This window comes from Gobius niger (genome assembly GCF_951799975.1).
Source record: "Gobius niger genome assembly, chromosome: 1".
Lineage (NCBI taxonomy): Eukaryota > Metazoa > Chordata > Actinopteri > Gobiiformes > Gobiidae > Gobius > Gobius niger.
In genome coordinates, this window is record NC_136852.1 from 15,743,789 (window position 1) to 15,756,621 (window position 12,833).

General features: G+C 39.8%; 2 protein-coding genes across 4 annotated transcripts in view; both read right to left on the reverse strand.

Annotated features, from left to right (window-relative positions):
- Nucleotides 1-4: 4 nt before the first annotated feature.
- mlf1 (myeloid leukemia factor 1) lies at nucleotides 5-6,969 on the reverse strand. 3 transcript variants are annotated; one of them, XM_079570491.1, is made up of 8 exons: nucleotides 6,572-6,969; nucleotides 5,994-6,156; nucleotides 3,553-3,597; nucleotides 2,807-2,887; nucleotides 2,598-2,720; nucleotides 1,399-1,558; nucleotides 908-1,022; nucleotides 5-818 (listed from the first exon to the last, which is right to left on the reverse strand). In XM_079570491.1, exons 1-8 carry the CDS (start codon nucleotides 6,616-6,618, stop codon nucleotides 767-769), a joined length of 786 nt encoding a protein of 261 aa, XP_079426617.1. In that variant the 5' UTR covers nucleotides 6,619-6,969; the 3' UTR covers nucleotides 5-766. The 3 variants fall into 3 exon arrangements, with proteins under 3 accessions (XP_079426617.1, XP_079426616.1, XP_079426618.1); XM_079570490.1 differs by having other exon boundaries at nucleotides 5-1,022; XM_079570492.1 differs by lacking the exon at nucleotides 3,553-3,597 and having other exon boundaries at nucleotides 5-1,022.
- A 776-nt stretch (nucleotides 6,970-7,745) lies between these two features.
- Nucleotides 7,746-12,833, reverse strand: part of rsrc1 (arginine/serine-rich coiled-coil 1) — a 116,598-nt gene continuing 111,510 nt past the window's right edge. Inside the window, exons 8-10 of the mRNA XM_079556273.1 lie at nucleotides 9,992-10,098; nucleotides 8,998-9,096; nucleotides 7,746-7,965 (exon numbers count right to left, since the gene is read on the reverse strand). Of these exons, the coding sequence (XP_079412399.1) occupies nucleotides 7,873-7,965; nucleotides 8,998-9,096; nucleotides 9,992-10,098 (299 nt within the window). The 3' untranslated portion in view covers nucleotides 7,746-7,872. The remainder of the gene's footprint in view (nucleotides 7,966-8,997; nucleotides 9,097-9,991; nucleotides 10,099-12,833) is intronic.

Genomic DNA, 12,833 nt, shown 5'->3' on the forward strand with positions numbered 1-12,833 from the left:
TATATATTTCTTAACACCTTATATTTAATTTAATAACATTTTTAAAATTAGTTTTATTGACACTTAAACATTTTTTCCCCTAATATACATACTAGCTCAATTAGCTTATTCTTTGGGATCATTCAGATTCAAAATATGAAACACAATAAATATAAAAAGTGACAGTATTATTCCAATTATTATACAAAGAAAACAACTGCAATATAGGATATGAACAGAAATGAGAATGAAACATACAAACACTAAACGTACAAGTGGTTCAGTGCCCTTCAATAATCCACTAGGGGTGATAAAGTGACAAAAATTGGCAATGGAACAAGAAAAACGCGCTGTGTTACAGCTTAATTGGTAGCACATTCAGCAACTCAGGTTTACAAAAGAAAGTAAATTCACCTGACAAGAATACACAATACCTTAAATAACAGGGTTCCCATTTCTGCGGACCCTATTGTATGAATGAATTTGCATCTCAATTTTAAAGGTGGGATGTAAATATAACATTTGTACAATATGCTTAAATTTAGGTAAACTTCTAAACGTAGTGCTTCAAACCTTTCCCTCCAGGATGTTATTAGTATATTAAACTACCAAAATCACAGTTGTGATAACCATGATTTAGGTACTAATAAAGAACATTACACAACTGTAGTGTATGGCAGGTATAATCAAAATATAAAGCTGTATATCCTGTGCGTGTGATAAAACAGTGAGTGAGAGTGTAGTCTACAGTGCTTTGCAGATTTTAATGACCACACATCCAGATATTTTAAGGTCTTTTAGAGCCCGGTTCTCGCTTATCAGCCACCCTGGGTTGTTCTCTGTGGACAAAAACACAAACATTTAACAAACACATTTTCTTAAGTGATCTTGCTTGTGCACTTGACTTGAGTGTGCTTGCATTACTGACCTATGGTCTTGGTTTTGGTTGAATGTAATGGATCTGGGCTCCTGAGACATTAAGCCGTCAGATTTAAATTTAGACAACTCTTGCTTCCATTCTTCATCAAATGCCTCTGCCTCAGCTGGTGACAGAAAACAAGGGTGTTATGCAAAAAAAAAAAGAATGCTTGGCTGATAGCTGACGCTTTAGCTGATATTGTTTCTAGTAATGGAGTACAATTAGTTTTGTCATTCAAAACTTAACAGACTGGTGAAAATAGACCTTTGTGCACTGTGAATATAATCATAAAGCCTTTTTCAACCCTGTTTAATAAGCAGGGTTGTTTTTGTTGTTTACATTACATTATAGTATTGCTCCCTGAAAGTTGTGAAACATGCTTAATCTCTGAAGAATTGGGATGTTAGAAATGTAAATGTCTCGCTTCGTCTTTTCTTTGTAAACAAAAAAAAAAATCTGAAAACTATCTTTAACTGTAACATTTCAAGGCATAAACATACTCTCATCCAGATTCTGAAAATCCTGGTTTAACTCCCTTTCTCCCGTTTTGCTGTTAAGCTTCTTTTGCAGAACATGGCCCCTGTCTTGAATGTGGTGCCCTATGGACATCTTCTCCAGACCACTCTCAGAGTCTTTAATGGCTCGCCGGGTTTCCTTTATCTACAACACAACAACAAAAATTAAACATTTTCTACCCCCAGCAGAACCTACTGAGGACACCTCTCGTGCTGCACATTGTTGGCATACCTTATGAATAACTTTTTTCCTTGGCATAACTTACAATAACCTCACAGAAGGCTCATGCTACACCCTGTGCCTTACTCACATTGTCTATTTGATGCAACCTTAAAACTATTTAAACCTACTCCTGTGGAAGTGTTGTTAGACATGAATGACCACAGTGTTGAACAAGTTCTGCTCTCCACTACGCTGCCGTGTGCTGGGCCCCGGGCAGCACAGAGCGGGACAAGAACAGACTGAACTAGCTGGTCAGGAGGGCCAGCTCCGTCCTGGGCTGCCCCCTGGACTCTGTGGAGGAGGTGAGGGACAGGAGGGTGTTAGCCAAGCTCACCTCCATCATGGACAACACCTCCCACCCACTGCACGGGACTGTAGAAGAGCTGTGCAGCTCTCTCAGTGGCAGACTGAGACACCCTCAGTGCAGGACGGAGCGCTACCGCAAAGCCTTCATCCCCACTGCTGTCAGACTGTACAATAAGACTGTGAAGTAACGCCGACTGTAACAAATTAATTTCTCCTTTGTGAGATTAATAAAGGTTTACCTTATCTTATCTTATAAATGCTGAATTAATGTTTTTTATTATTGTAAATTGTGTAGAAAGGCCGAATCAGGGACGTGAGCTGCGAATTAGCAGTAGCTCGAAGCTCTTCATGCATCAGCTGCAAACCTTAATTGTAACTATGTTGATTGCATCGTCCCTGATAAATAAAAAAAATGTCTCTGAGTCCTTGTTAGGAGAACTCACATTTCTCCAACACAAAGGAAACAAATCAGATGGAAATGCATACAGAATAGGAAAAACTCTGATATGTTGATCCAATTTGTCACATCTGATTATTCAACAACAACCCAAATAGAAAGTTGCTCAGACAGCAGAAAAGGTCAGACAGATCCCCTTGTCAATGCTTACCAAGCCTAGATCATGTGTCATCTTGTTAAATAGGGATATTTACTTACCCCTCCGGGTGCACGCCGCGTTGAAGAGGAGGCCTGGAAGACCTTGGGCGGCTCATTTCCAACTTTAGAATAAGTCATGACTGATGAAGAGCTGAATGAGTGGCCATTTAAGTTGCCATTTTCCTGGCACACACACAAAAACATGTGAGTACGTAACTGTTGGAGTGCTATATTTAAATCAGACAAAAAGCCACTAAAAGACCACTCACAAAATCCCGGGGCATGTCCATTCTGTTTCTCATGTTGGTCATCATACTGTCAACCATCCCAAAAGGGTTTCTCATCAGGTCCTGCACAAATGATTAAGACAGAAATCACTGCACTAGTTCAGCAAGTGTTACTGCAGCCTCACCAGGTGTAACAATAACATGCACGCAAATCAAACATAGCTCACAGTTCCCCCAGGTTTTGCATATTCCATTAAAGTACGTACAAATGGGCAGATCCAAATATTCAATATTGTGTTATCAGATTCTGAGATGCCATTTTAAGATACAATATTAAGATTGTAAATATTCTTTAGAGATGGGAGAAACTGGAGCAACTGAACCAACACCGGCCCTGAGGACATTGCAAACTCCACACAGACCTTTCTTGTTCTGAGGCGAGAGCACTAACTACTGCACCACTGTATCGTCCTTCATGCATGTCTACTTGTTACAGAATCATTAGCAAAAAACAACTGATGCACACATGCCTTGCTTCAACACTGAAAAAAAAGAAAACAATAACACTATTTTCAACTTTAAAGACTAACTTTAAAGACTTGACAGACAGCACAACTAAGCTTAGAAGCTGTGACTTATCTCACTACTGACCTATTTCGATCAAAATGATATAAAATGTTTCTTGAAATTAGTTGAATACGTTTTCCTTCAAAACAAACTTGCCAACTTGAAAGAGCATGCAAAAGTGAACTGAAACTTAAAAATCAATACAGCCATAGGCCACTGACCATGTTATCAAAGCTGCCAAAGGAAAATAATGATCGACCCATATCCTGGGGACAAACAATAGCAAGTTAGAAACATATTTTAAAATCAGTCAACTGCATTTTCAAGGCACCATAAATGGTATGATTCTGTTTTAGTGGTTGCCTGTAATCTTCTGCTTTGCTTCTAGTTTGTCATACAGTGCTGTCTAAGCTGTTAACATGGCTATACAGAGCACCCATGGGGCTCCAGATAGTTCTTCAAGGCCACTGACTGGGTCAGCATACTCAGAAAGCATACAGCACGGCCTGCAGAATCAAAGCCAGTGTTACAGAATGTGGGCCAAGTCACAGGTGCTTAGTGCTTATATCCAACAACCATCCCAACAATTATGGCTGCATTTCAACTTTTCAGGCTTGTAAATGCACAGTACTGTGTGGTGCCAGTGGGGGTTGAATGGCTTGTGCTCCATTTGTAATTGGTTTGCATTGTCACAGATTAGCAAGAGTTTAACACTGGACTTTATTCTAGGAAGGCTGCTGCTGTGGGTTAGGCTTCGTAGGGGTCACTGAGTCCATATCTGCCCTCTGGGCTGATGTCAAATTTTGGGCAAATGCAAAACACTCTGTACTGTCTGTATGAAGCCACACATGCTAATCTGACCAATAAAGACCTAGTATGCATGTGCAGTGTGGCCAGTATAATTTAGTGGGTCTAAGTAGTTGTATTAGTGAGAGGGCATGCAAGATAAGACCCAGAGGTCTTTAACACATTATTTTAAGCATGTGAGCTACTGCAGGCCAGTTATTTTCAACACCTGCAACTATAATCAAGAACAAAGAAAAGCTTATCAAATCTGCTTTTTTATGAAATAAATGAGCTGAAATACAGGCCGATATGGCTGCTAAAAGACAATCTTTTAAGTAGGTACAGTATCTGTATGATTCTATAACAGAAATGCCTGTGCTATATAATTCTAGTGCCTAAATATAAACAAATATTCAAGTAGGTGACTGCTTTGAAAGGCGATACAAGGCGGACTGAAATGGCTGGCAGGACACATGGAAATGTGAGAAGTGGGTTATACAGGGCTTGCTTTCCCACTGGGAGTCTAATACTTGCAAAAGCACAGAGGAAGCCTCATGCCAACATTGTCAAGACAGTAACATGAACGAAGGCCAGCTTGCATATGTTCTTTGACCTGCTGTGACAGTGTGTATAAAACAGTGCTTGTAAGCAGGTTTTCAAAGCCGAGTCTGTGTGCGTCTATGTCCAGTGTTTGTGTGCACTGCTATTGGAGAGCAGAGTAAGAGGGACATGTCTGTCATCTTGCTGCTAATGCTTCAGCAGTGCCAAGGCACGTTCTGCCAAACAGATGGACCAACAGAGTCACAATGACAAAACAGAGTCCATGACATCTGCACAAATGCCTTAACAAAGCCAACAACACAGCATCAGAGCCTTAAGCTTTAATTACTGCTGTGCATCAGAGGGCCCTATGGCGCAGATTGTTCCACATTATGTACAATCAGCATTTTTGCAACTTGCACTGTTATCAAAGTTTTTGTGGGGTCTCTTCACGAAACTATGCAGAATTTCAAAACAAAAAATATTTAATATATCCAGACAAGAATATAGAGCACCAGGAGAACACATCAAACATCAGTGGGCACTAAACACTGTTTTACTGCAACTGACCATGCACACTCCCATTCTCACTGACATACTCCTATTCACCTGTGTTCAGGCATCGGAGAGGTGTGGTCAAGTACCAAGGAATAAAGCCACAATACAGTGTAAACATATTTTAGTAACTACTAATACTGTATTATTGACATTTTGCATAGCAGCTCGAGTACACACACTGTCACTGAAGTAATTTGTCAAACAGTGGTCTCAGCTTGTCCTCAGCTGACATGGGCCAGCTAATGACATGATGCTAATAAAGGGTGCTGGGGTTCATCATTATCACATAACATCACATCTCAGCACAAAGGAAGGGGTCAATTCAAACACAGTAGTACACTAGTAGTAGTAGTACTTTAAAACATCAAAGTGTATAATTAGAGAAACATAATTTTCAAAAAGTCTCGATGTATCAAACACATTAAAAATAATAATACAAAATAAATGAATCCTATAAAAGAGAAAAGTCTTAATAAAGTAATAAATAATGTGTCAGTGGAACAATGTTCTATTATTAGCCTTGTCTGGGCCATAACTGCTCAAAGGCCAAGAGGGATGCCCTTGCGCCACAATGGTTTGTCGTCCCACATAAACTGAAGTGAGTGGTACTCTAGATCAACAACTGAAAACAACAAAATTAAAGTGGTGACGAAGGAAACTGACAGGCCTATATCTACACAGACAATATCGACACTTTAAGCAGTAGTATGTACAGCAGTTGATATTGATCTCTGTAGTTAGTGCTATATTTCATAATGGTCTTTGTGCTTCCCCTCACCCTTTGGTCATCCGTAAGTGCTGGGGATGAGTTGGACGGTTGTGCCAGCCTGCCATCCTGGTTCCTGCCATTCGTTAGACTGGGCATTAAGGACCTTCCAAATGGTTCAGAGACGCTACGCATGAAGTGCTGCATATGTTCTCTATGGGCTTGGAAGGGATCCCTGAAAAAATGAGTAACTTTAGTGCAACACTGTGAGCGATCAAAGCACACCGTTTCATTCAAACTTTACTAGAATTACTTTTTATTTTATTTTATAATAACACAGCAATATAATGTTCATTGCCATAGTTTGTCCTAGATTTAGCCAGGTATTATTAGGCCTACTTATTACTTTTGCACGCATGCATTATTTTTTGCAGGAAAGGTCTTGTTTGTTTGAATGTTTTTTTTTAAATCGCTGACTAACAACACATATTAGTTGTTGAATATGTAAAAATTTAAATCCAAACAAAATATTTGATGTGCCAAAGTGTCAATGAAATATGACATCAGAACGTGTCCTCTCAAGGAAAGGCGCTATATTTTGACATTTCATCACTTTTAAATGATTGACATTGCTTTAGCACAATACTTACCTAAAAAAAGGATCTTCGTCAAACTCTTTAAATGCGCTGTTGAACATGTTAGTCCTTGTTTCTCCAAAGTGCCCGTTGCTCAGCCCGTGTCTCCGCGCCGTTACTATAAAGTGACCAGCAACATGATTTAGAACTAAACTCTCTGACGCCGACCACGTGACACAAATCGCAGACTCTGATTGGACAGCTATTCACAGAGTACAACATCTTTAAACTGGGGCCAGTGTTGTGAGAGGCTACTATGGCAACGACGTCTCTAGAAATTTCGAGTAAATAAAACCAAAGCTGCGTTTGTAAACAAGACAGATATCAAAAGTAGCACTAGCCCAAGGATACTGATTATTTTGGCATGCCTGATTTAGCCTATTTATGCAAAGCAGATTAAAGACATTTTTTAAAATGACATTTTTCAGAAGTTAATTTCTAAATTCATTATTCAAATGTATTCTCATAATGTCAGCAACAATAATCAATTAAATAAGGAGCATGTACAATTTAAAGTGCTAGTTGTTCATTCCAAACTTTCCTAATTAAGTTAAGTTATACTTTATTAATCCCTGTTGGGAAATTCGTTGGCTGCATTTCACCCATCCTTAATGTCGCTGGGGCAACCTGTAGGAGCAGTGAGCTGCCAGCATAGGCTGACGCTCAGGGACTCATCTCATGATGTGAAGCCAGCCTAATGGTCAGAATCACCTGGCTGGAGGATTAACCTATTATATATGTTTTAAGAGGTAGGGGAAACCGGAGGAAACCTACACTGACATGGGGAAAACATGCAAACTCGACACCGAAATGCCCCGTCCAGGGGTAGGAATCGAATCCGGACCTTCTAGCTGTGAAGCACGAGCGCTAACCACTGTGCTACCGTGCCGCCTAATGCTTTTCTAACGTCACAGGAAAAAGTCTTACAGCTTTCTGGGCAAAACTCTTTAGTTCACGATAGATATAAAGGCTTTAAGATGGCATTATTCAATGTCTTTTTCACAAATGTCAGCTTTTGCAACATTGACTAATACATTTTGTTCCAGAACTAGAAAAATATTAGGTAGGCCTTATTAGTAAAGTGTATAATCACTCATATAACACTGCCTATACAAACTTTAAGAAATGTCATATCTTGTTCTTGTTGTGGTTAAAAAATTTAAAAAAAGCAGCACACAATATAGTTTTGTACAAATTTTTAAGTTTATTTAACATCAACCAATGTTAAATGAGAATCTCAATAACATTTCACTACAAAAGAAAGCCATAAAAAAGTTCATATTTTCACAAGTAAACAATTTTGTTCCTTCAGCCGCTTAAGTCACAGGACTGCCCAGTAGTCTTTCTTGTCGTAGCGAAATCAGCCTCTTCATCCAAAGCTCCTCAGCTTTTTCTTTGTCCATGAAGAGCTGTGTGACAGTGAAGTAAAACAAGTGAGGAAAAAAAACAATGGCATTAATATACAAACGTATAATTGTGAAAACCCTAAAACTGAACAAACGGGAGTATTGTTTTAGGCTCTATATGTGGTGTTAGTTTTCTATAGAGGGGGCCCACACTTCCACTTTGTAGCTCTAAAACAGCAGTAAGGGTGTTGATAGTAAGAGGGCTATAAAACTGCTACTGCTGCAACTGTCTGATGAATAAAGGCATGTGTTTATTACGAAGCGACATAATGACTATGAGCAAGCCACAAAAATGTAAAGAGAACAGGGGGATCATCTCTATATAGCTGACAGAAGATGTTGACATGCTGACTATGCGTACATAACTGTACATCCATGTTATGATATGTGTCTATTATTATGCAGATTGTGGAAGCTGCAGACCATGTCCATCCTTCATTTGAGGCTGCGTGTTATGTGTGTGTTAGATTCAACACCAGTGCGGTCTTGTCTGTCGGCCCAGGACCGGTGTCACACTGCTAACGAGGCAGAGTGTGTGGGATGACAGTATCTGCGCCCGGCTAATGCGACTCATCTGTTCTAATTGGATGCGGAGCTGGGGCCGGAGCCGCCTGGGGCATATTGCTGCCATACATCAGCTTGTCTCAAAGTGTGTGTTTGTGTGCGCAGATGTCAGCTGCGGGGCATTGTGTATGCGGGTATATGTGAGGGGGTTATCTGCATACATCAGTCCATAACTGAGTTTCCCCACTAGAGATAGATGACTGGAAAGCTCCAGAGAGTGTTATTAGAGTTTAAAGTTTTCCTTCTCATGTTTTATCATACGTACATGCACTGGGTGAGAAGGAGCTGATCTTAGATTGTTCGATATACTGCAGATTAGTGCACTATAGCTTACATGTTTTCAATTATTATTTTTTTGTATTATTATTTCTTTTTTAGTACAAGTAAACAACCAGTCATAATACAAGCACTAATGAAATTGTTCCTTAAGACAAAATTAAGCAAATACCAAATCAACTCTTCAAATCTTACATTAGGATGGGCCAGTGTATCGGTGTCATTGTAGACAGTGGACGTAGGAAGACTGATGGCTTGAGTAGTAGGTATCTCTGCTTCCTGTTTTACCTCAACCTGAAATACAAAAAAGAAAAAACACAGTATAACTCATATGAATCTCTTTAAGGATACACATCTAGTATTAGACACTGCAGACAAAGACGTGTGCGACATTTCCTTAAAGACTTCTTGGACTACTGAACTGTTCAATGTGAGTGCAATACAACAATATTCCACAGGGTGGCAGTGAATATGCACTGTGTGAGCGCCAAAGCACCTCTTTAGACCATTATATCTGTGATAATTAAAATTATCAGTATATTCAGTATTTTGTACAGTATCTAAAGATGTGGAGCGATAGATTTTTATTTAGCTGTAAACTGAATAGATAACATATCACACCAAAAGATTTTGCTATTTGAAATATAATTGTAGTGATGGCTTGACTTGTATAATTTAACTAAAATGGCAAATTAGCCAAAATAAATCACATCTGGACAGTTTTAAGCTTGAAAAAGATACAGTTTGGCACAAAGCGGGTATGATCAGTCCAACTGAGGGGCTAGGTCACCATCAAACAAAAGCCACTAAGGTCTTGACCTTTTTCAGATTTATCAAGTTGCCCTAGAGGTTCATGTCATTTCTTGTAATTTCTTCAAAAACAGGCCTGGACCTCAACAAATCAAATTCCTCTTCCTTCAGACGTGGGCACATTTCAATAATGACTTCTGTGTTTTGTCTACATCTGCACAAGCCTGAGCCAGCTGTGGTCCTCATGTCAGAGACAGTGAAGAGTAGAGTGTCTGATGAAACCATCTCAGTTTGAACAAAGTGCACAGAATGGGAATGTTTGATTTGGTCTGGGCCGTCTCTGGACAGACGGACCAGTATTGCAGGGGGAAATTCAATAAGAGACAGTGAAAAGATGGAGAGAGTGAGGGCCAGGCAGAGAAAGAGAGACAGAAAGCACCTTTAGATTGTCCCGGGCTGATTTGAAAGCCTGAGGAACAAAAGAATCACTCTCGATGGCTTCGATGTCCTTTATCCTTCGCACTTGCTCCTCTAGAGAAGTTCCCTCTGAAACACATGTAGCACAGATGGAGACCAGTGAATAAAAAGCTCTCTTACACACATGTCCGGGAAACACACAGGCGGCAATCTCCAGCCCACACTGTCCGGCTGGCCCCCTGTCATGTCTGAAAGGCTCCAGATTTCATTTGGAACAGAGTTAGTTGATTGTGTGTTATCTCCCTTAGTTTAATAGTCTTTGACACATACCATCGAAAATATTTGATATTACCCTATTTTAATCTTGGCCTCCATGAAAAGGACTCATATCTTTATCCAAGGGCATAGGGGCTGTTCAAAAAAAAAAAAGCCAGCGGAACAAAAACACTATCATCATAATAGCCAGACAGTGAATTACACTCAGATAATGCATTCTAAAATAATCAAAATATGAACACAAACTCATTGCGGTGGAATTTCATTATGGAGTCTAAATGTGATTAGGGTTCATACAGTTTTCATCTATCACAAAGTATTTTGCTCCGGCGTGTCCAATCAAACAAAGAGACAGAAAGGGTTTCTAGTAAATTACTTTCGGATATAAACACATCAGAATTCTGCATATCACATAATAAATCATTTCTAGAATTCAAAAGTAATTCTTCGTAGCGTGGGACGGCAAAAATAGCAGCGCCGGGAAAGTAAGCGACACCAAAAAGACTCCTGCCTGAATGCACCTATTATTCCGCGGCTGTCAATCTCTCCACTGATCAGTCAATATTCATCGCGGCTCCCTCATCCATCCGTCCTCCGCTGCACTCTCCCATCTCTGGATGTGTCAATCCCAGAGACAGTCATGCGCTGCGCGGTGCTCCGGTGAAGGTAGGCAACCACGCAAACAGGTACAGCGACACACACACACACACACACACACGTACACACAGGATCTTACATTTCAAATCCGTGCTTGCCAAGTGACTTAAAACTTTAGGTGTGGTTCTATAGAGTTTTACAGGATACAGGTGACAGGCACATCATCACCGTGCATCACAATAGTCCGGAAAATGAGTTAAGTATTTTCTATAAGTGCGAAAACCCTGATTGAGCAATATGATATCTACATTTTTCTAAAAATCTTTCTAAAACTACATGGTACTGAATGTAGCAGATGTGTTACAGTAAACAGTAAACACAGCCTGGTAACATTAGAAACCAAAAAATGTGCATGGATCTTCAAATACTTAAGTTTAGACCAGTGGTTCTCAACCTGGGGGTCGCGAGACAGATCATTTAGATAAAATACATATCTTCATTAGCAAATAATCGAATGTTTTATTGTAGCATGTGTTTGCTATTGTACCAGAGTCCCATTATTTGTTCGTAGTTTCATGTATCTTATTTCAGCTATTTGTTTTTTTCTTTGCTTTTAAGAATTATGTAGGCTAATGTTCCTATTTCTCACGGTGTGACCCGGGCGGGGGGTCACGAACCCCTTTACCTGTCATAATGGGGGTCGCGGCTCCAAAAGGTTGAGAACCACTGGTTTAGACCATTGTTGAAGTGAACTTATCATTTGGTTCTTTTTATTTACTGTTAAGAGTGTCTGTTATGCAATGTAGCTACAATGAACAAAGTCATTTACCAGGTCTAAGTAGGAAAATAAACACATTTTGATGTTTGTGATAGTAATTTTAGCTGACTTTTAATACTTGCCCGTTCTGTAAAGCACTTGGAATTACATATAAAGTTGCACACACACACTGTATGTTAACAAAAACAGCAAGGGTTCACGTTCTCACTCAAGTTCTCAATAGCACGCCGTGGAATTGGACGACATTTGTAACCCTATACCTGCACGACCACAATTCATTGAGCACAATTAATTTACTCAACCCAATTACAGACTGTGCAGGCCCCTTTGAGGATGCTGCTCTACATTAAGACGTGCCACACGGAAACCTCTCACACATATTCATATAGCATCGCTTCAATCGTCGGGCCCTTGTCTGCTCTTGCGGTGCTCGGCCTGAATCCATTAAGACCTCAGACTTTTTGACAAACACATTACGGGTAGATAAAATGACGCCCATATGCTGTTTGTCAGATGTCAGCGGGAAAAGATATGTATTTCATGAGGAAAATCAAAAATAATGGACTTGGAGAGCGGACTTGGCGAGCTCGGAGCGGGCAAAATCAATACTCCAGTCGGGGGTGAGCGCACTTCTCGGCTCGGAGAGGTCACAAGTTGATATTTAATATTGCCACATAATCTGGGAAATTAATTTAAAGGGGCAATTAGATTGTCACCGCATTAGGAATCCTTCATGGACACAGCGATGAGACGACTGGCAAAGTGGCAGCGGAAAAGAGCACGCACTGGACAAAACAATAAACCGGGAAAAAGGGTAGAACAGTTTACTCAGGAATATTTAGCTGAGTCTTCTGGCAAGAATTACATTTTTACATTTTAAAATCAACACTTGGGTCATTCAGGGGCATTAACATATAGGAGAGGACTGAAATATGAGCTGCTAAAGCAATACAAGAATCACATGTATTTCATTGTATTGGTCTTCAGCACAGTATACTTCTCTAGTACCTGGGCTTCTTCAGGGGTAATATTAAACCAGATATTCTTCACACACAGTTTAGTACTTGAAAAGGTCAAATAGTTTATGAGTTGGTAAAAGTTTGAAAACCATTAAGTTATCAGGCTTTTATAAAATCTCTTGGAGTATGGCTTGTTGTTTCCAAGGGCATTGTATTCCAGAAAGTATTTAGCAATTGCGACCATTCAATTTGCG

What these genes read in the sequence shown, in the direction of transcription:
- mlf1 (XM_079570490.1), bottom strand. Translation starts at nt 6,618, where the DNA reads ATGTTCAACAGCGCATTTAAAGAGTTTGACGAAGATCCTTTTTTTAG. An exon ending in GACGAAGATCCTTTTTTTAG is followed by an intron (nt 6,157 to 6,571) that starts GTAAGTATTGTG and finishes TCATTTTTTCAG; the next exon opens with GGATCCCTTCCAAGCCCATA. An exon ending in CACTTACGGATGACCAAAGG is followed by an intron (nt 3,598 to 5,993) that starts GTGAGGGGAAGC and finishes GTTTGTCCCCAG; the next exon opens with GATATGGGTCGATCATTATT.